Source organism: Podarcis melisellensis, assembly GCF_964234715.1.
Source record: "Podarcis melisellensis genome assembly, chromosome: 13".
In the NCBI taxonomy this organism is placed as follows: Eukaryota; Metazoa; Chordata; class Lepidosauria; order Squamata; family Lacertidae; genus Podarcis; species Podarcis melisellensis.
The window spans coordinates 25503117-25530006 of record NC_138545.1 but is presented as its reverse complement, the minus strand read 5'-3'; the positions used below and the strand labels follow the sequence as shown (position 1 = coordinate 25530006).

Sequence of the window (26890 nt, the reverse complement as noted above, 5' to 3'; positions counted from 1 at the left end):
AAAGCAAACAATGGTTTGCCCATTTCACATCATATGATCCACAACTTAAGAAAGAAAATGTTCCTAAAAATAATGATATGAATAATAAGATCAAGATTCCATGGATGTGCAACAAAGCAGTCAATAACAAGTCCTGGAACACAATTATATCCATATGCAGTCATATTTTGTAGGAACCTGCCAGCTATAAGTTTGTCTTTTTATACAATGGCCACCATTTACCTTTACCTTTACCCCTTTAAACTCATAAAGAATGGATGAGGTTTTTTCCAGATAATGAAAAAAATTAAACCTTATTAAAGCAAGTATCAAGGGGAAAGGCCAAGCACACAGGCTTGCCCTTGCGACTGAGGGAGCTGGCTCCATGCAATGTGCTCATGTCACATGCACACACCACACAGCTTGCACACGTGGCATGAGCATGTCACTGTGGGATATTCAGGGGGCATGGCCCCCTTATTAAATTTTTTTGGGGGGAGACCCAAGATCCCTCGGTTCCCACTAGCTGGCACTCCTGAAAAAGGCTGAGTTAGGCCTCCGTCTCTGTGTAATGGCTACTTGAGTGATGGCAAACAAATACATTATATGGTGTTTACACATAAGGTCTGGATTGAGAGGAAATGCTAAGCCATTAAAGAGATTAATTTACCATAGTGCTGCAGCAAGCAAAACAATAACAGAGGAGCAAAGTGTTTGCAATTTCCTCCTTGGAATCCTCCACACTTGCCCATTTCTGAAATCTTCCATCTCGAGTATCTTCTCAAAGTTAAGTCAAATGATATTACCCTGAACGTGGCAAAAAAATTCTCAGAGGTAATAAGAAAAAGAAATCAACATGCTCTGGATAAAACATAGTAACTGTCTTGGTATCTTTTCTTTGTATCTCTCCTGCATTTTGGTTCTGAAATTTTTTTGTGGGTCTTGGACTGTAATAAAACAATGTATTTGAGTAACTATACTATACTTATTTGATCTAATTAATGCCCAGTATCAATCTATTCCTCTTCCATATAGGATATCCATTCTATGGAAGACATAAGAGAGAACCAGACCAATCCCAATGAATTCATCCTTGTAGGGTTTTCAGACTTAGCTGAATTGCAAATCTTGCTGTTTTTCATTTTTCTGGCAACATACATGATCACCTAAGTTGGGAACCTGCTCATAATTCTGCTTGTAAAACTCAACCCTTCTCTTCAGACGCCAATGTATTTCTTCCTGGTGAACCTATCATTCTTAGAAATGTGTTACACCACAAGTGTGGTGCCCCAGATGCTGATACATTTGTTAACAGAGCATAAAAGCATTTCTAAAGCTGGATGTGCAGCCCAGATGTATGTCTTCACCATCTTGGGGCTGACAGAATGCTGCCTTCTGGCAGCCATGGCATATGATCGCTATGTTGCCATATCTCATCCTTTGCATTACACAGTCATCATGAACCACCAAGTATGTACACAGCTGGCAGCCGCATCATGGATTATTGGCATTTCAGTGGAAGTTGCTCAAACAACATGGATCTTCAGCTTACCATTTTGTGGTTCTAAACGCATTCAGCACTTTTTCTGCGATATCCCACCACTGGTGAAAATGGCATGCACAGACACCACTAAAAATGAAATTGTTGTCATGACAGTGTCTGTCCTTTTCATCATGAGTCCATTCCTGCTGATCATCCTCTCCTATATCCGTATAATTTCAACCATTCTCAGACTTCCTTCTGCAGAGGGAAGGAGGAAAGCATTTTCCACTTGCTCCTCACACATCACAGTAGTGACATTATTCTATGGGACAGCCCTTTTTGCCTACTTAAGGCCCAAGTCCAGCTACACTCCGGAGAGTGACAAGATGATTTCTCTTATGTACACTGTTGTGACACCTGCTTTAAACCCCATAATATATACCCTAAGAAATAAAGAAGTAAAAGGAGCATTTAAGAAGACAGTTACAAGAATCTTCTCTGCCCAAGACTCAACTAATTGAACATTTGAGTAACTGGGTAGGGAGAGTTGTTTTAAGCCCTAACAGTTTAATCATTTGTCACAGAATGCCATTCTTATTTTAAAAATTTGAAAAAAAGTTTGAAAGTTGTAACATGAAAATAAAATATTTAAAAACTCTTGTTAATAGATATTAAGCCTATATACACTCATAGTCTGTGTGTCTGAACAATTGTAGAGGAGTAAACTGTTTCTGAATGGCACAATATTACATGAAGGTTGGCTCAAGCCAACTCTCTGACATGCTCATTGTGTATTGCGAAGGGGTTTTTACTTTTTATTTTTGCATTTAAAAAGTTTCATGTATATAAATCCACTACTGGAGGTATAAGATAAATTTAGTTCAGTTGGCAAATAAGGTGTTGAAAAAAAGCAAAGGACTTGGATGGTTGTACTTTAATTGATAATAAAATGTTTGAAAACTTTGGTTAATAAATATTTAAGATATATTTACTTATAGACCTAGTTCTGACAGACAGTATTGTCATGAGCTATTTCTGAATGGCACCTTTTCAGATTGGTATAAGGTTTGATGATCCTTACAAATATTCCTTGAACAAAGGGGGGGGCATTTTTGCTAGGAGTGTACACACCTAATCTTTTCTCAGACATATTCATTGTGGAAGGTTTGTCTGGGTTTTTTGTTTTTTTTTGTTTGTTTTTTGAAGAAGAAGAACCTGCAATCTGTCATCTCTAGCACCACCAGAAGGTAGAAGTGATACAGTCCAGCTAAAGGTTTACTTCTTAATATTCTCTTTGTGAGAACTCGACTACAATTTATGGTACCTGCTCACAGTTATCTATACCTGCATGTTACGACTTTGCTTTGGAAAGCTGCATTGTCTTTCTTTGTGATGTAGAGTGTGTGTATGTGTGTGTGTATACACACACACACACATACACCAACTTATTATTTTTTGGCTTGTTGTTTGCTGCCATGAGTTCCATTGTGGGAAAGGGGGAATATAAATTTAATGATAAATAAAAGAAATACATTGTTCTGTTTACTAACTCATGGATGTGCAGAATCTTAGATAATGGAAATGCAATATCGCTTTATAATTAATCATTTTGGCCCCATAGGAGAAACCCAATTTTTATACCCAAAGCAGCAGTTTCAACTTCTCTGGGGACAATGATTTGCTTCAAATAATGATGCCAATGGGGTATCATGTCTGCACACTTTAAAATCCTTTAAGATAAGAATCATTCTCTCTCTCTCTCTCTCTCTCTCTCTCACACACACACACACACAGCTTCTGGAATTGGACATCCCTAGCTATTTCATAGCTGCATTAAATAGGATAGGCTGACCATATCCTTTACCTACAATGATCAGCAGTCCTCCAAAAGTAAGTGCTTGTTTCTTTCTTTAGATGGACTTCAATCCTATTAATGCAACTCAGAACAAAGTCCCGTTACATTCAGTGTAAAGTGAATATAGAATTGCATCTTTAGCCTGCAATCCTTTATGCACTTAGGTCTGAAAACTATGATTCAGCTAGGTCTGAAAACTATGATAGTTGTAGTCCAACAAGATCTAGAGGGCACTGCTCCATCTGTAGCTAAAGCAAAAACAAGGTCACTCAAAGAAATATTTTTAATCAAGATCAATCTGCAAATATTATTATCAATTGAATAATCAATTATTATCAACTGGATAATCAATTGGATCACTTTCTTAAGTAAAAACCTGCAGGTTGTCAATTTACGCCAATAGGCTACAAGTTAGCTCCCTTTAAGAATATAGAAATAGTGCAGCTTTATATGTAACACTAAAAATATCTATATAGGATAAATTTTTGCTGCATGACATTGAAATGACTGAAATATTCTTGCATTTGTAATATTCAGCTTAAACACCATGAGATCAACTTCCTCTGAGAATGAAACATGCATTTTGGAATTCATACTCCTGGGATTTGTAAATATCACACAAGGAAAGACCTTCCTTGCCATCCTGTTCCTCACTATGTATACTGTCTGCTTCTTGGGAAACTCACTCATACTCACCATGACTGTGTTAAATCGGTCTCTACACACCCCCATGTATTTCTTCCTTGGCAACCTCTCTTTCCTTGACATCTGCTACATCTCTGTGACAGTACCAAAAATGCTAGCAGATCTCTGGGCTGCATCCCCAGTCATTTCCTTCATGGGTTGTGCTGCACAGTTGTTTTTCCTTGTTGCCTTGGTGGGCACTGAAGGATTCCTTCTGGCTTCTATGGCTCTGGACCGCTATTTTGCCATATGCCATCCATTGGGCTATACAAAACTCATGAATAAATATATTTGCCTTCAGTTGGCTGCTATATCCTGGACTTGTGGCTTCCTCAATGCTTCTCTCCACACAACACTCACATTTCGCCTGTCTTTCTGCCAATCTAATGGAATTAGTCATTTTTTCTGTGATATTCCACCATTGTTGAGTATTTCATGCTCTGACACGTCAGTCAATGAGGCAACCCTTCTTACAGTGGGTGTGTTTGTAGGCCTTAGCCCTTTCTTCTTCACCCTGGTCTCATACACATTCATCCTTTATGCCATTTTAAGCAGCCGCCAGAAAGGACAGCGCCACAAAGCCATTTCCACCTGTGCTTCCCATCTCACAGTTGTGATTCTGTTCTATGGCTCCAGCATATTTACATATGTCCGTCCTACCTCCAGCTACTCACTTGAAAGGGATCAGCTTGTGGGGGTTTTGTACAGTCTCTTAACGCCAACACTCAACCCAATTATTTACAGCCTACGGAACAAGGAAGTGAAACTGGCAATGAGAAAGTTTCTGCTGAGAATACCTTCCCTTGGAATTTAGATTGGTTAACTGAAACCTCAAGGACCTGAAGATCAGTTGAAAAGATCTGAAGTTTTCATGACCCATACTATCACTATAAAGACGTAAGAATATAAGAATAATCTTGTCAGATCAGGCCAGTAGCCCATCTAGTACACTGTTCTCACAGTGGCCAACTAGATGTCTGTGGGAAACCAGGGAGCAGAACATGAGCACAAGAGCACTCTCCCCTTCTGTGGTTTCCAGCAACTAGAATTTGCAGTCTTTGCTGCCTCCAGCTGTGGAGGTGGAGCATATACATCATGGTTAGTAACCATTGATAGCTCTCTCTTTCATGAACTGGTCTAATCCACTTTTAAAGCCATCCAAGTTGGTGGTCAGCAGTGCCTCCTGTGGGAGTGAGTTCCATAGTTTAACACACCTACACTGAAAGATCTGTCCCAATGGGCTGATTTTTATGTTTTGATATTTGGCAAAGGACCAAAGTCTGAGAACATGGTATACTTGGGAGGTTGTGGACTCTTCTTCCTTGGAGATTATAAAGCAGAGGTTGTCATCAATGGGGTTGGACTAGATGATCCTTGGGGCACCTTTCAAGTCTACAATTACATGATTCTATAATTCTATAAAAGTCTGAAAAGTAGTGTGCAGTATGGTTGGAAGAGAAAAACAGTGGGCTGAGTTGCAGTGCTGAACCATTCACCATGAAATTCCTCTCCCTGGGCATTTGTTGTGAAATTCTTTTGCAAGCATAGATTATAGGCCTTCTGCAGATGCAATCTCTTCAGGAGGTTCATATTCCATGATACAGAACCTTTAGGGTGGCAGCACCCACCCTTTGGAACTCTCTCCCATTACATATCAGACAAGAGGCAAGCTTGTTTTCTCCTGCTCTGGAGAGTAGGACTCAAACCAATGGCTTCAAGTTACAAGAAAGGAGATTCTGACTAAACATCAGGAATAGCTTTGTGACAGTAAGAGCTGTTCAGCAGTGGAAGAGTTTACTTCAGGAAGCTGTGCGCTCTCTTTCACTGGAGGTTTTTAAGCAGAAGTTGGATGGCCATCTATCAGGCATGCTTTAGTTGAGATTCCTGCATTGCAGGAAATTGGTCTAGATGGCTCTCAGGATCCCTTCCAACTCTACAATTCTGTGATTCTAAGAACCATCTCTACTTTTTACCATGTGCTGAATACCTGCCTTCCCCATGAAGGCTTTCAAGTAGAAATTCTAATCCCAGTCAGTATCTCTATTGCATTTGAAATAGTTTATGCATGTGTTTTTATTTTTGATGTTTTGAATCATGTTTTTAATGACATTTTTATTTTTAATGGCTTTGAGATATTTCATGGAAAGATGCTTCATAGATGAAATGAAAATAAACAAGCAACATCCATACTATTACTTCATGGTTGAAGATGGTCACTAATGATGTCTGTTAATATGTGAAATACATAATGATCTGACTACTATATTTTACATTCCGCTTTATTAATACAGGAATGTTTCTAATGGGAGAGAAATATCAAAACCTTCATATATACAGTACCAATGCTACTCTAAATAATACAAAAGCATGAATTAATACTTGCTATGTCAACACTACAGGATTCGGTTCAGTTTATAGTAGCAGAACGCATTCCTGGCCATGTCTGGATGCTTTCCAGGAGCATATCTAAAACCGCTCCAAGGCAAATGGATATTGAATGCCATTAGTGGTAGAATGGTAGTCTAACCACAGAGCCTAGGGCTTGCTCATCAGAAGGTCAGCGGTTTGAATCCCCACGGCGGGGGTGAGCTCCCATTGCTCAGTCCCAGCTCCTGCCCACCTTGCAGTTCGAAAGCACGTCAAAGTACAAGTAGATAAATAGGTACCACTCCAGCGGGAAGGTAAATGGTGTTTCTGTGTTAGTCTTAGTCATGCTGGCCACATGACCCGGAAGCTGTCTATGGACAAACACGAGCTCCCTCAGTCAATAAAGCGAGATGAGCGCTGCAACCCCAGAGTTGTTGGCGACTGGACTTAACTGTCAAGTGTCCCTTTACCTTTACCTAAGATAGATACTTTGCTGCTGCATCCCTACAACACCAGCTTAGTCTTGGGTTGATATTACACAGAATATGCAAGTGAAAACATATTGACCTAAACTGGGCCACATATATCTCAGTGAACCATCTCTCACCAATTCACATAATATACAAAACTGCAGTGGTTTCAATGTCAAGCAGGTTATAGGCAACTCCCCACTGATCTTCCACCGAGCATCTATAGAAAAAGAAGGATCTGTAAAGTTGGAGAGGATCTTTGAATGAGAACCAAGATGGTGTGGGGCAGATGAGTAGAGCTCCTGGGAGCACTAGGAGTCTTGTGTGACAGCATGGTTATAACTGCAATGGAGCATGAGTAGTAGTAATAATTTCCATAGCAGTCTGGATTTCTCAGCAGCAGTTCAGGGCAAGCCTGCGTGACCTGTGACTCTCCAATCTGAAGTCAGCCCATCAGACACACATTTTGTCTTTAAAGGTGCGGGATGCAAGAATACCCCCCCCAACCCAATACCAGAAAGGCAGCAAAAACTGGAGTTCTAATCACCCAGTGGGTTGTCCCACATATCTAAGACTTTGCATGCCTTTTAGGACTTCCTAGACATTATGTGCTATATGTTCCCTTTAATCTCAAAAAATGAGCCAATAATTTTAAACTGATTTTTTATTTGAAAATTTAACATAGAGAAGGGGATAGGAAGAGAGAAAGAAAGAAGAAAGCAAAAAAGAACTACAAGAACGACTACTACTACCAGCTCACATTAGGAATACAGTAACTATGAAATATACAGATTATACACACAGATTAAGCATATAAATTAACAAGCAGAAAGTGCCCAGTGTTGCCTGGGAATTCTAAACAGAGGAAGAAAAGCAAACAAACAAACTCAAGATTTCTAAATAGATAGTGTACTTCGTTATTTTTAAGGATGTGCACAGTCTTAGATTGCCCAACCAGAGGGAGATTTTGGAGCAACTTTCAGTTAACTTCTATAAATTATTAAATCACATTAAAGCCAAGCTTCTGTTTCTAAAATGTTTGTCTTCCAGGGAAGAATCTCCTAAGCATCATTTTTTTAAAAGCTTTCTTAACATCTTCATTTCTCAAACTGTAGATGATTGGGTTGAGCATGGGGGTCACCACACTGTAGATAAATGAGACCACCTTGTTAACTTCCATTGAGTTCTGGCCTGTGGGGTTGACATATATGAAGATAACGGTTCCATAGTAGAGTGAAACTACAGTCAAGTGGGCAGTGCAGGTGGAAAAGGCCTTCTGACATCCTTTTGCTGAGGACATCCTTAGGAGGGTTGCCAGGATGCAGACATAAGAAAGCATGGTCAACAGAAAAGTTCCTAATACTATGACAGCTGAACTGATGAAGATGATGGTTCTGCTGATGTACGTGTTAGTACATGACAGGCTGAGCAGTGGAGGGACATCACAGAAGAAATGGTCAATGATGTTGCCGCAGAAGTGCAATCTGCCAACTAAGATGGTAGATGGGCAAGGATTTAGGAATCCAGTCACCCAGGAAGCTAAAGCTAAGCAGATACACATTCTACTACACATCAGTGTTGAGTATCTCAGTGGGTTGCATATGGCAAGATAACGGTCATAAGCCATAACAGCAAGTAGGAAGCACTCTGTGGAACCCAGAAAGAAGAAGAAATATGACTGCACAAGGCATGCTGTTAGAGAGATAGCCTTAGATCTTCCTAAGGATATTGCCAGAAGTTTAGGGAGAGTGACTGAGGTGTAACCAATCTCCAGGATAGCAAGATTGCTCAGGAAGAAGTACATCGGTGTGTGGAGACTCGACTCTGTCTTTAGTGTGATAAGCAAGATGATGTTTCCCCAAAGTGTAAGGAGATATATGAGAAGGAATGTGATGAAATATATAATTTGTAACTTCTTAGTACCTGTGAAACCAGCAATGATGAATGTTGTTACTGTGTAATTTAACTGTTCCAAGACTGTGTCATCTTCCATCTAGAAAACAAATGTGAATCAGCAGTCATGGTGATAGTGAGCGATAAATGTTTGCACTGCATTCTCACATTTTAATGATATGGTCAATGTTAGTCAAGTGAAATGCTGAGGTAAACTTGGAGGTTTGGTTGAAACATCTGAGAAATTAGGAGATAAGCAAATCAAAACTTTAATAAATTAATTGACACTCCTCCACCACCAGTGAAGGGTTCATTCTCTAAATGTACATCCAATATTTGATTGTGCTATCTGAAAGTCTGCTTAGACATAGACCTGCTGTCTGGGTTTAAGCCAAACTGAACAGTTTCAATGTGAACTGGTCTGCATTTGTGATTATATAACTAAATAGAGTCACATAAGTACTACTCCCATAACTCACTTCTCATTGTTGCTGTACTTTATAGACCCATCTTAAAAATGTAGGTATATGTAACTGCATCTCTGTCTTTTTTTATACTCAGTATGCTCTGTGTATGGTTCTGTTATGGTTTATATGTTTATGATAAATCAATAAACATTTTCTAAAAATTTGGTTATCTCAGAAGGTAATCATTTCTCACTAATACAATACAGTGGTACCTCGGGTTACAGATGCTTCAGGTTTAAAGATGCTTCAGGTTACAGACTCCGCTAACCCAGAAATAGTACCTCGGGTTAAGAACTTTGCTTCAGGATGAGAACAGAAATCATGCGACAGTGGTGCGGTGGAGCAGCGACAGCGGGAGGCCCCATTAGCTAAAGTGGTACCTCAGGTTAAGAACGGACCTCTGGAACGAATTAAGTTCTTAACCCAAGGTACCACTGTATTAGCCATATCTTATTTCTGCTTTATATGAAGCATTTCAAGTGGCACAATAAGAAATAAATATTGACAATGATATCAGACAATAATGAGATCCTTTGAGGTATTGTTAACACCCGGAAGTAAGGTGTTTTCCCCAAGACTGTGCCATGGCAAAAACAAAAGGAAGCTTCATTTGCTTTCATTTCCTTGTGTTATTTTTATTTAAAAATAGAATCTACAAGCAAGTTAGCCTGGAACTGATTCATTGAAAACTGCAACTGTTATATTTTTCCTCCCTGATATTTGGTACAATGTTACTTAATCTGCCTTTGCACATGGAAGTTTAGGCTTATTTCTTTTTTCTGTGTGCTCAAGATGTGTCAGCAGGACTTTCTCTCTTTGTGTTCTCCCCCCTCCTCCTCCTTTTAAAATAACATCTCTCCTGTTGATTAACAATATCCCTAGCAGCAAAATCACCTTAGCCTTTTTATTTTTACTGTGTGGTAGGATGTCATCTGTTGTATGACATCTTGACTTTAAGATAGGTTCAGTTAAAGAGTATTGACACTAGCTGAGTAATCCCCAAACAACCTTGGTCATCCCCAACCCATCTTCTTTCTCCTTTGAAAGCCCCAGATTCAGTCTCCAATAGTCAGCATGCACAATGCTGAGCTAGCTGGACCAATGGTCTGATATAGCATGTTTCAAGAGAGTGCTCTAAATAACTCACTCCATTTCAAAAAGGAAACCCAGACAGATGGGTGGGGTAATAATAATAAACCCAATAAAAACAATATTTATGATAGCATTAGGCAAAAGCATAAAGTTGACAATTTATGAATATTCAATTTATAGAAGGTAGGTGCAATCCAGGAGGGTTATGTCTCCAAAACTGTCTACATCTCCAGGTTCAAATTTCAGGTCTGAGAGAAAGAAGACTTGTCAATATCATTCAGACTTCTACCTGTAACAAGATAGAGATACAGCCACTTGGATACTCTGTGAACATTACAGCCATACCTCGGGTTACGAATGCTGTGGATTGCGCATTTTCGGGTTGCGGACTGCACCAAACCCAGAAGTACCGGAATGGGTTACTTCCGGGATTCAGTGCTCTTGCATGCAGAAGCGCAAAATGACGTCACGTGCATGCAGAGACGCAGCGCTGCAAGTTGTGAACGCTGCAGGCTGCGAACGTGCCTCCTGCACAGATCACATTCGCAACCCGAGGTATGACTGTCATCAAAAAAATTCAAGATAGGCAGTACTGGCTCTAGGATCTGGGGACATGTTAGGTAGAGGTATCTCAGTGAAGACCATTTACCTGAAAAAGGTGAGCCATGCAGGGTAGGAATTTTCACTGTTGCTGGCCCTCTTGGATTAAATGTGAAATGTCACAATTGCAGTGGTGTTGGGGTGATTCACCCTTTGGCACTGTTGGGGCCCTGACAAATTCCAGATCTTTCTGCTGTTTGCAGCCAGACCTGAAAGGAGGCAAGTTGCTATACATAACAGGAGTCACTTTTGTAGCACTGGTATTAGATAGTTTTGGATGGCAAATACCACTGGACTGCTATAGATGAAAAACAGAACATACCTTTTTGGACTAGTTTGCTTAGGAACCCAAAAACCAAATATAACAGCAATAGTCTTCTTATTTCGCTGTCTCTTCTATACTTCTTGACTAGGGGTCAGCAAACTTTTTCAGCAGGGGGCCGGTCCACTGTCCCTCAGACCTCATAGGGGGCCGGGCTGTATTTTGAAGAAAAAAATGAATTCCTATGCCCCACAAATAACCCAGAGATGTATTTTAAATAAAAGGACATATTCTACTCATGTAAAAACACGCTGATTCCCAGACCGTCCAGGACCGGATTTAGAAGGCGATTGGGCCAGATCCAGCCCCTGGGACTTAGTTTGCCTACCCATGTTCTTGACCTTCTTGCTGAAGCTGGGCTTTGCAGGAGTAAAAGATAAAATTCACTAGGAACTAATAAAAGAAATGTATTCAATGATTCTAAAAATATAGTTTAAAAAGTCTTGGGGTGGGGGAGAAATGATTTGAAAATAGACCTAGTAAATTAATATGAAGTGAGCCCAATATTCTCTGCACTTTATTCAGTCTGATGTGGTGATTTCTTGAAGTTTACCAAAATATCATAGTGTTTGGTGTGCATGTGTGTCTCCTGAGAGCCAATCAATTTAAGAGTTTGGGGAATGGAAAAAGAAGGTAAATGAGCCAATGTGGAGTAGTGGCTGAGGGCCAAAACTAAACTTAACAATGTCTACTCCATTTACAGAGGAACAATCCTTTGCACAAGAAGATGGTGTAATGCAAGCCAGTGTAAGTTGATTAGGTATAAAGTAACAAAGGTGTAAAGTTCAGCCGGTTGGGCTACTGTTGCTCCACTGAGCTTGGGAAAGGGAAAAAACAAGGCTTTGAAATAGTGTTCTATGCCAGGTTGCCATGTCATCTGACATAGCTGAATGGGCTTAGGATCTACTGTAGTCAAATTCCCCCTTCTCTGGTTTCACCCCCATAATGCCTCTTCTGGGGACTTACAATGGCCTCATCTCAGCCAACTTCACCTGAGCCCCTGCTGTATCAGGACGAGCAAGTTATACTGGCATGTATTCAGCTGAGCTTGGCTTGGGACCAGGGCCGGATTTAGGTTTGACAAGGCCCTAAGTTACTGAAGGTAATAGGGCTCTTTATATGTCCAGTTGTCCTTCGTCAACAACAAATTGTTGCTGCTTTTTGTGTTGAATATATGTGACGTGGTAATTTATGGACCTAATAGGTATCTAAAGCCATTTGCACATAACAAAATATGTATTTTATCAAAGTAATTGTTGAACTGAAATACAATTAAGAAGTTTATTAATATTGAAATACAATTAAGAAGAAGTACAATGGTACCTCAGGTTACATACACTTCAGGTTACACACTCCGCTAACCCAGAAATAGTGCTTCAGGTTAAGAACTTTGCTTCAGGATAAGAACAGAAATCAGGCTCCGGCGGCGTGGCAGCAGCGGGAGGCCCCATTAGCTAAAGTGGTACTTCAGGTTAAGAACAGTTTCAGGTTAAGAACGGAACTCCAGAACGAATTAAGTACTTAACCTGAGGTACCACTGTATATTAATCGTGATGGTGATATTTTAGGGAGTAGGCTAGCAGGCCTACTAGGTACTTACATCATAGGAGCCTACACAACAGAAAACACTGTTGCAGTATGTAGGTTTTAATTTATTTGTTTTTTAGCCTATATTTTGGAAATGTACATCCATTTTTTCCCCTTTAAATTTTTTGGGGGCCCCCAAGAGAGTGGGTGTGCCTTTGCCCATTCTTTTGGAAATGTCTGTACAGGGGGAGAGGAATGGTTAATAGGTAGACCAATAGAAAAGCCCAGAGGTGGAGCCTACCTGTTTTTAAAAGGCTTAGCCAGAGGTTTAGACAGTTGGGGGAAAGCAGTTGGGAAAGCACCTCCTACCTTCTCCCCGAAGTCTCACTTACCAGAGTCACAGTGATCACTTCCAGCAAGTGGCTCAGCCAGCAATCTTACCTACACAACCCTAAATGGTTATGTACCTAAAAGTGTGTGCCTTTCCCTACATATTCCTGCCTAGGCCCTTGCATCATCTGAGGATATTTTGGTGGTGCTATCATTGCATATTAGAAGATTTGTTTGCTTGTGCTAGTGGAGTAGATCTCTTTAGCACTACTTTAATTTTTTCCCAGAATCTGTATTAAAAATAATGTACATTTTGTATACCAAAACAAAAAGATCCTAATAAAATTTAATCAGTGCGAGGTTTAAAATCAACTGATTTGTCATTTAGATTTTGCACTCCTGCTGGAAATAAAGAGTTTTCTTAGTGGTATTGTTATATCTGATGAGATATCTGGAGATTGAACGTGGAACCTTCTGCCAGAAAAGCAGTTCATCTACCACTGGTCAGGAATAGCACACATTGTTATTTTTCCTAAACAAGACACTCATACTTCAGAACAATAATGGAGTACCTGTGTTCTCTCGAGGTTGCAGGATTCCAGGTCCCAGCATCCATGAACTATAATCAGTGAATGTGGTCCTATGAAATGGGGAATGACCACAAATAGTAGAGGTCCTGGGCAGATGAAGGTGACGGACTATATGGAACTGGCGTAAATGACTGGCAGAATCTGAGACCAGGGAGAAGAGTCGGTGGAGGAAGATTGGAAGAAATTCAAAGTTTATTTACAGAAGCATTGTAAGATTAATGAATGTTAGAATGATGTTGGAATGAATTCATGTGATTTTAGCAGAAATGTTATAAAGATTTAGAAAAAACAGACTGTTAATTGGTGAAAGGAGGGAAAGTAAACTTATATTAATATCAAGATAAATTTACAGGACAAAAATTTGAAAGGAGGGAAAGGATTTGCTGAAATGGATAACTGACTTAGAATACAAAAAAAGGGAGGTGTGAGGAGGTCAGGGAAATAAGCTAATGAAAGAAAACAAATGGGAAGAGTTGCTGTATTTTTTCTTGATTTTTCTTTTTGTTTAATGGATTTTAATTCTTTGTTATTTCTTTTTGATCCTTCTTTCTTTTTTGTATTTCATCTTTTTTTGTTTAAAAGAATGTTCTTCTTGATTTTTCTTTTTGTACTTTTAAAAACTTTAATAAATATCTTATTTAAAAAAAAGTAGAGGTCCTGTTCTACCTCCTTTCAGAGGGTAAGGTACCACCAATTATGGAAAGGATCCTGAAGAGTTTTTATTCCTTTATTTAGATTTATAAATATGCCTTTCATCACATGGAGATGAGATCATTTCAAGAGAATACCAACATAAACATCAAAACAAGTTAACACTAAGTATATCAACCAATTACCAGTGTTTTGTGTTTTGTTTTGTTTAAAAAACAACAATTTTAAAACATTAAAAATGCACAATAACAGTTTCAAATATAACAGGTAACATTCAAATGCCTACTGGCAACATTGCCTATCCTCCTCTGAAAACCAGAAGTAAACGAAGCATATTTAACCACCATCAGAAATCAGTGCCAGATGCATTTTCATGGAGTGGACATTCCAGAAAGGAATACACAACCACAAAAAAGGCCCCTTCTTGCGCCACTGCATCATACAATGGAATTACAAGAAGGTCTCTCCTGAAAGTATTTCTTTGTGATATTGTACTTTATATCAGTGAATTTTATTTTTACTTGTAAGCCACCTTTAGAACAATTTGTATTGTTAAAAGTGAAGTATAAAGCAGTTATGAATAAATGAATGAATGAATGGTATTTGAAGGCTTTGATGCTGCAGTTCCCAACTTCAATTCAAGTTGTTTCATAGTTAATTGCCCATTGGGGACCAGCATCTGTCCAACACACTTTGCATTACTCAATTAATGTTTCTGGGAGGAATTCAGATGTTCTTAAATGTCTCCTATGCTGAAACAAATTTTCTTTCTGCAGCAGGGTTGCACCTGTGAAGGTAAGAAGTGGTGGGAGGAATGAGATGGGATTTAAGTGAGAGAACTTTATTCTTCTTACTTTTTTAAAATAGTTGCTGCTTTCTAGTTCAAACTACAATAATATCTGAAAAGCTTTTATTACTGTGCATTTTACACACATACACAGTATGTTCTCAAACTGTAGTGGGTTGTTCCAGCAGTAAGCAGTCAAAAAGCATTCTGTGGACACTGAACATGCTTAGTCTTCACTGGGCAGTTTTACACACAGACACCCACCTTCCGATTCCTTCCGATAGGTAGATAGATAGATAGATAGATAGATAGATAGATAGATAGATAGATAGATAGATATAGATAGATAGATGATAGATAGATGATAGATAGATGATATAGATAGATAGATGTGTCCAGCCTTCCATGATGTCTTGGCAATGAAGAAGCCCCATGGATATGTTTGCCCACATTTGTGCCTCCTGCCCCACCCCCACTCACCCAAAAATGCTGAAAAAAGAAGGTTGTTGTTTTTTAAGTGGTTCCTGTAGATGAGTGAGTGAGTGAGTGAGTGAGTGAGTGAGTGAGTGAGTGAGATGGATAGACAGAGACAAAGAGTTTGGAAAACACACGGCACTATTGTGGCCCATACAATATACTGCCACCAGTATTTTAGAACACTGTTGCCATCAAAATCAGGCACCTACAATTTTGATATTTAACTATGTCCTGAAAATGTTTTTGTTTCACCAAATGTTTTTAGAGACTTGATTGTATTTGTTATTAGTAACTCAGATCTGATTTTTTTGCTGTTTTGTTTAAATTATTTTATTCTATTATTGGAGTAAACCAGAACAATATTTTACCTATTAGCTGGAGGCTTACAAATACTTTTATAAAGGTAACAATCTAACCTCAGTCCTAATGTTCATATTATAAATTTTCTCATGCTTGCCATATTACTTACGTTTCAGGCTTTTCTCCAAGTGGTATGTATATGCTCCAAGGGATAGCCACTTATTTTTACCTGGTCAACATTTTTTTTTTTTAAACAGCACAGCAAATCCTCCAGTGGGGGCTGTGTGATGATAGCCTTGCATTGTTATGTATTGAGGAAAATACTAAAGTTGTGGCAGTGCTTTTTCTCAGTTAGAGAGCACCAGAGTGCAGTTCTGGCACCTCCCAGGTACTGGTGCAACTACAGGCCAGCACTCCTCCCTCCCACTTTCTGCTGTTATGCAGTGGCGTAGCGTGGGTTGTCAGCACCCGGGGCAAGGCAAGTAATTTGCACCCCCTAACCTGTGGATTTGCACCCCCTAACCCGTGGATTTGCGCCCCCTAACCCTAACCCCCAGATGTTGCGGCCGGTGCGGCCGGCCCCCCCTGCACCCCCCACGCTACGCCACTGCTGTTATGTACTTCTGAGAAGCCCAAAACGAACATTTCCACTCAAAACAGAAGTTGGCCCGTGTGTGCGAGTCTACGCTTCTTCTTCTTTTAGATCTATGACTCTACCTAGCTCTTAGCCACTCCTAGCCATGTTTGGTCAAGCTTTGGGCTGCACCAATTTGTATTTCCTTTTCTTCAGTCTGCCTCCGGTGTAGCAGCTTTCCAGCCAGGCCTCTACTATTGCAAGTGTGTGCATTTGTGCAAGGGCCCTTCCAAGCTGCCTTAGCCATCTGCCCGAATCTATGAGAACAATGGAGTTGGGGGCGCATTTAATTAACCAGTGCCAGAACCAGGAGTGACCCACATACCAGCTATGGAGAGAGCTTGCTGTAGTTTTTAGCACCTCTATGGGTAGTGAATTCAGCTGTTGTCAAACCAGCATCTGTTCAGGGCTGCCCCATGTTGCACAATGTCATGGTTAGTTTCAGCACCTATTTTTCTTTAAAAAAACACACTAAGTAGTGGTAAAATGGCTCTAGGAACTGGGGGAGAGAAGGATGAGTTATTAGTGTCATGAATGCTAACCGATAAATTCTATCTTTCCTAATTCAAATTGATAACTTGCAAAATTACTTTTCAAATGTTTTTATTGATTTTCTTCCTAAAGGTTAAATAATAATACATATACAAGAGCAAAGGAAACCATCCCATTTTCTATTTTTTCTTTCTTTTTAGAGTCCACACTGAACTTTTCGCACAGCGACTCTGTTCTCATTCTCTTAGCACAAAAAAGTATCTCCATGATGGGACAGCACAATCAGACAAATGTCAAAGAGTTTGTTTTTATGGGATTCTCCAGGGAGCGAAACGTAAATTTGTGTCTCTTTGTAGTGTTTCTCTCCATGTACCTTGTCACCCTGACAGGCAACACACTAATCATTGTGGCTATCCGTATTGACCCACGGCTCAGCACTCCCATGTACTTTTTCCTGAGCAATTTGTCTTTCCTGGACATCTGTTATACAACTAGTGTGGTGCCCCAGCTGTTGCTCCATTCCCTGACTAGTCACAAGGTCATCTCTTTCAGTCGTTGCATGGCTCAGCTCTACATCTCTTTGTCCCTGGGTGGTATTGAGTTTATCCTGCTAGCAGCCATGGCCTATGACAGATATGTGGCTGTCTGCTATCCCTTGCATTACATGACGATAATGAGCAGACGAGTGTATATTCAGATGGCAATGGCTTCTTGGATGGGCGGCTTCCTCAATGCTCTGGTCCAGACGGTATTTACCATGCACCTTCAGTTCTGTAGCTTCAACACCATCAACCATTTTGCCTGCGAACTCCTGGCTGTTATCAAAGTGGCTTGCTCCAACACTTTTGTCAATGAGATTGTGATTATAGTGGCAGGAGTCATTGTCCTGTTGATTCCCTGTGGTGTTGTGCTGCTCTCCTATGTCTATATAATCCGTGCCATCTTACGAATTCGCTCTTCAGAAGGTCGGCAGAGAGCCTTCTCTACATGTACCTCACATCTGACTGTGGTCACTCTCTGCTATGGCACAGCAATCTTTGCTTACATGAGTCCCAAAGCCAACACTTCACCCAACCAAGACAAGATGGTATCAATATTCTATGCAGTGGTTACTCCCATGCTCAACCCTATCATATACAGTCTAAGGAACAAGGAAGTAAAAGGAGCCCTATCTAAAGCGGTAAGGAAAAGTATCACCACTTAAAGACATTGACCCATTTTTGGATTGTAATAGGGTCGTAAAGTGCATAGTAGTGCTTGATTTGGGGGCTGAGGGTTGATTGCCTTATGCATTCCTATCACTAAGGCTGCAATTGTATGCACACTTATTACCAAGAAAATCTTATTCAAAACAGTGTGTCTTACTTCAGAGTAAATCTGGATAGGACTGTTGTGTTAATTATTCAGCACTTGATGATTAACAGCTGGACGTGTTGACTGAATCCACAAGAAGAGGATTGAATCCTGATTTTTTTTTAAAAAAAAATCCATAGATTCCCCCCACCTTTCCCCGCTATCATGCTCAAGTTTGCTTGGGGTGCCCCTGTGCAATGTGAGATGTGATGAGTGGAGCTGCTGAAGTGGAACTTCAGTTAACTTTCTTAAGTAAACTTATTTTAGGATTCAGGTCTTTGTGTTTTGTGGTGATATGAGTGCTCTTTGTGTGGTGTTATATCTGTCACATATCTGTCACATATATCACATATGAAGCCTATCACTTACTTTCCACTCAAGTGAGAAACTTGCAAGTTTGAACCTGATCCTTGATCCAGCCTGCTGCTTAGCCTGGACACAGATTGGGTAGTCTCTTGGTTGACCAAGCAAACAGTGTACAGAAGCAGAAGAAGGGACTTACAAGTGGGATTGGGTGCATTGTAATTTAGCAACTCTCATGAATTTATGTGTGCCAGACAGGCAAGGGTCCAATTCGAGAGGAGGTTGCTAGTGTTAAAGTAGTGCCCCTACCTAACTGATTGTTTTTGGACAAACGAATTTTGAGTTGCACATTGCAGTGGCAAAAGCTTATATCCATGACTGTCAAGCCCATGTGAGGTGATGACGGTGGACCCTCGATGCACTCCCCAATCTGGAGTGCACCAAAGAAGGCCAAAGAAAAGGCGGCCTGGACAAGTTTTACTTCAAAGCTGGACCAGTATATACTGGGGAGAATACCCCATATCAGCCTTAGTGTTTCTATGGTAATTGGCTTTCTCTTGTCAGGGTAGGCACCTCCTATTTATGCATCACAAGCGGACCAATGGGAAGCCTTTCCATTTGTGGTCTGCTCAGCTGGCACCACCTCCAACAAGGCTCTGATAGATTAAACTGGGGTTTGGCAGGAACTCCCAATGGCTGATGACAGGGAGGTGGGCCAGCCCAACCAGCTGCTGAGTCCCATGAGGCCCGGGGTTGCTGTACGTGGCCCTACAGAGGGCGCCCACAAATGGAAGTGTGAGTGCTCATTGTAATTTAGCAAATCAGTTCCTATTCTATTCAGTCCTGAACTGTTTGTTTGGGCCTCACTGGGGGAGAAGGGATTGCAGGTGGAAAGAGAAAAAGGAATATTAATGTATTTCCAACCATCCTAAAACTTTCTACTCTTGCACAAAAAGACTTGTGGTTTGGGACTGATTGTACACTTGTTATAAAGTGTATGTTGGGTTTTGAAGAGTGGGAAAGGAGGAAACGATATTTGTACCTTTCATCCCTCCTGGAATCACCTTGTACAGTGCAGGGATTGCACTGACGGTGTCCAGCTGCCCTAATCTACCATCCAGTAAATAGAAAAATAAAGATATTACTAAAAACTTAACATGGGTTGGAAACTAATGTACTCCAGAGACTGATGGATTCCAGTCCCCATACACTATTGCATGTTGTATAGCTGGGAATTTTGCTGAGTATACATAAATCATTGCCATGTTTCTTTTTTCCAACTATGAGGTCCACCCAAATTTTGTAATGGATGATCATCATGACAATAATATTCCACGTATTTACACTTAGTAAGCAGAAAAGGGTTGAAGAGAGATATGCAATATCCCTTCACAATCACAACAGATAAGATTGGTTTTGTGGTCGCACTGTAATTTCCTCAACATGTTTTAAATATGTATTTTTCCTTATGTTGAAGAAGCATTGTTTTAAATGACATATGCTGAGAAATCAGCATGATTGCTAAGTACGGAGGCTGTCTGGAAGTGACCTAAGTGTTGGAAGAACACATTCCATGGCATGTGACATGGCGTTTCCACCAAACAGGGCTTCCAACCTGTGTGTGTGCTTAGATACACATTTCTTTTCTTTGGAGTCGACTGCAGGAACACACTGTTTTGCATGTGCGATTGTCGCAAATAGTGTGAGGTGGCCTTGAACAAGTCAGGAAGGATGTAGACATAAAAAGGTGTTTTATGTGGTTCTGGGAGTTTTTATTCTTATTCTTTTATTCTTAATTTTACTTCCCCGCCCCCATTGGATCCTAAGAAACATTGCATTGAAACACAAAGTTGCAGATGGGGAGAGTACTGTTGTACTCAGTTTCTGCTTGAACCCCCCCCCAGGACATCTGGCTGGCCACTATGGGAGCAGGACGCTGGCTAGGTGGGTCTTTGGTCTTATCCAGCAGCACTCTTACTTTGTTGTTGTTGTTGTTGTTGTTGTTGTTGTTGTTGTTGTTGTTGTTGTTGTTGTTGTTAAGAAACACTTCAAGGCATCACTTTGGAACACAACTCCCCACACATGTACACTTAACGTAACACCATAAGAAGAGTCTACCAATGGCTGTTTTTACAGTGACCAACAAAATGCCTTTGGAACGCCCCAAAGTGGGCCTGACTACAATAGCACTCTCCCCACAACAACTGGTATTCAGGGACATACTGCCTCCATCAGTGGGGGTAAAACAAACCCTTGCTACTAGTAGCCATTTGTGCTTCCTGAATTTGTATAAACCTCCATTAAATCCACTTCCAGCTTTTGGGAACAATCCTCCCGAAAGCCTCTGACACAAGCCCCATTGGAACGGTACAAGTGCTTTACTACTATTGGATTGTATTATGGATATGTTCATTCAATAAGAAATTCAAATTACCAAACTTAAAACCATGGAGAGACCTGGTCTGAACAAAGACATTGGATTCTAATCTCATTATACATGACAAAGCCATTTTTCACCTTCTCACCCCTTGCTTTTTCCTGTAAGACCTATTGCAGTCGTTAAGAGTCGTCAACAGGCTCATCACAGCTATCTGCCAATCACCCATTCCCACCACCCTTCTGAGTAATACCCCTCCCCACCTTCTCACTATATAGAAGGGTCTGGTAACTTCTGTTTCAGTGTATCTGAAGAAGTGTGCATGCACACGAAAGCTCATACCAAGAACTAACTTAGCTGGTCTTTAAGGTGCTACTGGAAGGAATTTTTTTTGTTTTGAGCAGCAGGCTGGTTAAGGAAGGCCTGCATTGTGGGGGCAGGGGGTTGGTTGAGGAGGGTAAGGCTGCAGTCCTGGGCACACTTACTATGGAGAAGATTCTATTAAAACCAGCATGTCTTACTTCTGAGTAAACTTGCATTGGATTGTGGCTTTCATTGTTCAGCACTTGATTATTATTTTAACTGAGTCCTCTTAAAATAAATCAAATAAAAAAAAATCAAAGGCTGGAATCTTGATTTCAATTAGCATAAATAAATTGATTACTACCTGCAGTTTCCTGTAACACCCCCTTGTCCAAAAGAGTACACACCAAAGTTGCAAGAGAGGTGCTACTTTGCAATATGAAAAGGGGTGTGTGTGGCCTTGATGCTGCCTTCTCCTGGCTGCTCTACTTCCAGGTAAGCAGCAGTGACACAGTTGTTTGGAGGTCATGCAAGTGTCACCATTTCTCTAGGGCAGTAGATGTGAGTGGACCCTACCTGATATTTGATGGTTTTATTGTATCAGCATTTCCCCCAACATTTTTTTTAAAAAACATCTTTATTGAAAGTTCAAAAAGTACATAATTATATGTGCATTAAACAAAGTGAGATGTATAAAAAAGAGAGAGAAAAGAAACAGAACCTGTGTAGAAGGGAAAATAAAGGAGGGAGGGGGGAACCCAAAACTGTATACTTTACATGGTTGTTGCATGTCAAGGTCCCCAAGCCACCCCCAAATAAATCACAATTCACACAGAATTTTTGTTTAAGGTTTTTGGCATAATTTTGGCCACAACTTTATTAAAATGCATAAATGTGAGTGGTTGCTTAGGCATTGGTTATGACTATCAGTCTCCGCCCAGGGACAGAACCGACTTCCGGATTCCAGCAAAAGCCAGTAAGGGAAAACAATATTGGGAAGAAAATGGAGCCGGGCACCAGACCCTCACCTCTCCCTACATGCTCCCAGGGGCTTGCGTGGCCCAAGCCCCACACCAGGGATTTGGATGAAAGCATGGCAAGCCCCTGGATTCCTTTAATGGAATTCCCTTGCAGCAGCAGTATTGGAGGCACAGGCACAGGCAATCCCTACCCCTCCATCAACCAATGCCTAACTGCAACCTTACAAGTTGTGACGATTTTCTATGCAGTAGGCAAAAACCAAATGGCACCAGCCAATCAGCCAAATGGACAAAATTCCTACCAGGCCCCTCCCCCAACAGCAGACGACCCCATGACAGGCATAGCAAGGTCAAACACAATAGCCCTAAATTAGGGAGGATGGGAGGGTGATCCGGTGCACGCAGTGAAAGAGAAAGCTCAATGCTGCGTGCCCTGTGTATAAAACCTTTGGTCCATCCCACAAATTGGCAACATCAAAATTTCCCCAATAACCCAAACAGCCCAGTCACTGCCAATGGCCATCTAAATTATCCCACCCAGCAACAGAGGGGTGGCCTGTTAGACCCCACTGTAACATGTGCTCTCCATGAAGGAGAACACGCTTTATTGTACTTCACCAGATCTTAACCTATTACAGTATTTATAAGAATGGTTCCAAATATTGAATTTGTCCATGTCAAATCTGTGTTTGTATGCAAGTTGTTCATATGCTACAAGTTTATAAGCCTTCAATCCAATTGTAGAAGAGAGCCGCATCCCCGCCCCCCTGCCCCAATTCATCAGGATCAGTCTTTTTGCTGTGGTAAGAGCACGGGGAGTACACTCGTATTGTCCTTTTGTAAGGTTTCATGTGCTCTGTACATAATTCAAGGGGATATTTTGCTCTGTAAATATAAGTTGTACCATACAGTTCTGTTGATAGTTTCAGTTACCTTCTGCCAAAAAAATTTCAATATAGGACAATAAAAAAACATATGTTTAAATTAAAGGAGAAGGATTTCGGATCCCAGACTTAGAATTGTATCACAAAGCATATTTAGCATCAGGTACACAATTCTGGAGGGGACGCGGGTGGCACTGTGGGTAAAAGCCTCAGCGCCTAGAGCTTGCCGATCGAAAGGTTGGCGGTTCGAATCCCCGCGGCGGGGTGCGCTCCCGTTGCTCGGTCCCAGCGCCTGCCAACCTAGCAGTTCGAAAGCACCCTCGGGTGCAAGTAGATAAATAGGGACCGCTTTCTAGCGGGAAGGTAAACGGCGTTTCCATGTGCAGCTCTGGTTCGCCAGAGCAGCAATGTCACGCTGGCCACGTGACCCGGAAGTGTCTTCGGACAGCGCTGGCCCCTGGCCTCTTGAGTGAGATGGGCGCACAACCCCAGAGTCTGGCAAGACTGGCCCGCACGGGCAGGGGTACCTTTACCTTTACCTTTACACAATTCTGGAGACCCATAACTGACAACAACTGTCTAAATTGGGCTGCTTTGGAATATTCCTATGTAGCATACTCAAGATGTTATTGAAAAATAACATCAGTTCGAACAATATGGCACCATATGTCCCAAAAATATAAATTTGACATTTTTCCACACGACAAAAGGACTTTGTGGGGAAACCCATCTTTAAAAATCAGGAAAGAAATGGTCATTTGGAAGAGGTGGATGAATTTGGGTATATTAACGTTAGACCAGCTGATAAACCGAGAGAATGAATTTTATATATATTCCAAATACAGATTACTGAGGTACTGAGGAAGGGTTGGAAGAAAGAATTAGAGATCTCAATTTTGACTACACAATGGGAAACTGTTTTAACTGCTCTAACAGGGGTGTCTCTGGACCTTAAATTGAGGCTCATAAAACAACAAAAAATACTTAGAATATACTAGACCTAATTACGTTTGTTTTAAAAGGGGCTATCTAAGGTATCCAACTGTTAGAGATGCAATAGGGATAATGCTTCTCCCTAACAAATTTTAAATACACACTTTTCTTTATGCTGGAGGAGGATTTGTTTAAATGTCATGTGCTGATCAAATGGTTTTTTTTAAAAAAATACATCATTCTGGATATCATTGAAACAACTGATACAAGATGTATCCCCTTAGGACAGCAGGGTAGCCTCTCTAAACATCTCACTCTATGTGTGAATCAGACAAAAGTGTGAGAAGCAAAGATGGGCATGGGCTACATTTATTGTAAGTACAGTAAGTAAGTAATTAAGTAAACATTTGCTCATATAAAATATATAAATAAATATACAATTGATATACCTGTAGCAACCCCATTAAGCAAATGATGTTCTTTGTCTTTAGTGTTGTCACTCTCTTCACAACAAAATTTTTTGTGGATCATTTCATGGTTTGGGTTCAAGGTCAGGTGCAAAGACAAAAGTGAGAGAGTGACAGGTTCCATTTGTCCCCCAGAGTTGGACTTTTCAAATAAGAAAAGTGATGGGAAAATGCCCTGGGAAGTGTAGGATAACATTTGCCCGATGCAACACCATCTATCTGCCTTGTAAAGTAATCAGAATGAACTATCAGTAGATAACAGACACAATCCAATCTCCCCACAAACAAATCAGGATGAATGCTGAACAAATAGGTTTTCTGATAGTGATGTTTGGGCTTAAATCAACACTGTGAGAAGCCCATTGCAGCTGTTTTTGCCTTGGCTATACTGGTTTCTTCTGCTGTGCATACAAAGTATGTGGAACAGACTAACTTCCTTGGATATGTAAGAGGTAGATACTGCCAAACTGTGCTTTCCAGATCTCTAATTCTTTATTCCATTCCTCCAGCAATACCTGTATATCAAATAGTTTGCTAATAACAAAGATTTATATACATTACTGGCTGCTTTGTTGTTGTTGTTTAAGAATGAATCAGTTGGTTCAATATCTATGGGGTCTCTGAGGCTGTAAAAACTGCTGGTCCGTAGATGGTGATTGGCAAGTGTTTTATCTGGAGATACCACCATTGAGCATTTGTAGGTAATCTGTCTTTGTCTCTTAAAATGGAATATGTATAAAATTCACCCTCTTTGTTTATCAGCTGGTCTAACATTAATATACCCAAATTAATCCACCTCTTCCATACAACCATTTCTTTCCTTATTTTTAAAGACAGGAACCCCTTTCTAAAGGTGAGACTCAGCTTACTTTCCCCATCACTTTGAACAAGGCTCCTTTAACATCCTTGTTCCTCAGGCTGTAAATGACAGGGTTCACCATTGGGGAGAAAAAAGCATAAAAAACAGAAGCTGTCTTCTCCTGGTCCGCAGCTTGTTCAGACCGGGGCTGCAAGTAAGTGAAGCCGATGGTGCTGTAGAACATTGTGACAACAGTGAGATGGGTAGCACAAGTGGAGAAAGCTCGTTGCCGTCCCCTTGCTGACTTTATGCTGAACACCACCCTGGCAATGTAGATGTAGGAGATCACTATAAAAGTGAAGGGCAACATGAGCACAAGGACACTCAGGGTAAATATGAGGACTTTTACTATGTAGGTGTCCATGCAAACCAGCTGCAACACAGCAGGCTCCTCACAAAAGAAATGGTTGATTTCGTTGGGTCCACAGAAGGGAAACTTAGGGTGATAACTGTCAGTGCTGCAGCATTGAAGAAGCCTACTAGCCAACAGGCTCCTGCCATCGGGATACACACTTGCATCCTCATGATGGTTGGGTACCGCAGTGGTTGACATATGGCCACATAGCGATCATATGCCATGACAGCCAAGATGAAGCACTCAGCCATTCCACAGAACAGAGTCAGGAGGAGCTGAGCCATGCATCTGTTGAAAGAGATATTATTGGTTCTGGAGGCCATATGGAATAGCATCTGGGGGTAAGTGACCTGTGTGCCGAATATATCTAAGAAAGAAAGGTTAGCAATGAAAAAGTACATGCCTGTATGGAGGCGGGAGTCAACCCAGATCAAGAAGATGATGAGGCTGTTGCCAAATAAAGTGATGAGATATATGACTAGGCACAGTGTCAATAGGATACGTTGCAATGTTGGGTGACTGGTGAAGCCAATTCATTCACGGAGGTCTCATTCTGAATCCACATATCACCCAAAAGACTCCACCTGTAATGATAAGTGTATGTATAACTGGTGTACTGCTTGAAATGCCACATCACAAACAATCACTTGAACATATTGATGCCACCTAGCTTCAATATGACGTGGTATTGTTCACTGCCCATACAAGTTTGCCCTTTTTCTGCCCTGTTTGGAGTCAGCTTGTGTGTTCTACCCATCTCTGTTATTTCTCCTTGTCAAAACTGCTTTTTAAAAACATAACACACATTTTGTATTCTGCATTTCACACATTGTATTACACTTCTGGTAATATCTATTGTCTTTAACATATATTGTTTAATGTAGTAATTTAGAACATACAGTTTATTAATATGCAAACACCCATACGTGCTTAATATCAAACAACTGAACTTAACCTTTTCTAACTACATAATCAACAGATTTGCCTTTAAAATTCTATTCATCATAACAGTAAGAGTCATAGCTTTAAAATGAATAAGTATTCTTTTTACTGACATTGATTCATGAGTTTTCACA

At 40.6% G+C, this 26890-nt stretch overlaps 3 protein-coding genes across 6 annotated transcripts; 2 read left to right on the top strand and 1 right to left on the bottom strand.

The window, feature by feature from the left end:
* Positions 1 to 2476, top strand: LOC309355578 (olfactory receptor 10A4-like). The gene has a single exon (XM_081886535.1). It carries the CDS (start codon positions 1207 to 1209, stop codon positions 1981 to 1983), a length of 777 nt encoding a protein of 258 aa, XP_081742661.1. The 5' UTR covers positions 1 to 1206; the 3' UTR covers positions 1984 to 2476.
* A 1213-nt stretch (positions 2477 to 3689) lies between these two features.
* LOC309354828 (uncharacterized protein) lies at positions 3690 to 18204 on the top strand (the record flags this gene model as incomplete). Its single annotated transcript, XM_081885092.1, has 2 exons — positions 3690 to 4810; positions 17201 to 18204. The coding sequence occupies exons 1-2, from the start codon at positions 3865 to 3867 to the stop codon at positions 18202 to 18204; spliced, it is 1950 nt and encodes a 649-aa protein (XP_081741218.1). The 5' UTR covers positions 3690 to 3864.
* LOC309355498 (olfactory receptor 5AR1-like) lies at positions 7462 to 13100 on the bottom strand. Of its 4 annotated transcripts, none has more exons than XM_081886433.1 (3): positions 13041 to 13100; positions 10940 to 11099; positions 7462 to 8831 (listed from the first exon to the last, which is right to left on the bottom strand). In XM_081886433.1, exons 2-3 carry the CDS (start codon positions 10955 to 10957, stop codon positions 7869 to 7871), a joined length of 981 nt encoding a protein of 326 aa, XP_081742559.1. In that variant the 5' UTR covers positions 10958 to 11099; positions 13041 to 13100; the 3' UTR covers positions 7462 to 7868. The 4 variants fall into 4 exon arrangements, with proteins under 4 accessions (XP_081742559.1, XP_081742561.1, XP_081742558.1 ...); XM_081886435.1 differs by lacking the exon at positions 10940 to 11099 and adding an exon at positions 11213 to 11605 and having other exon boundaries at positions 12813 to 13081; XM_081886432.1 differs by having other exon boundaries at positions 12813 to 13081.
* Positions 18205 to 26890: the final 8686 nt, after the last annotated feature.

Excerpts from the sequence above, each read along its gene's own strand:
- LOC309355578 (XM_081886535.1), top strand. The coding sequence starts at position 1,207 with ATGTATTTCTTCCTGGTGAACCTATCATTCTTAGAAATGTGTTACACC.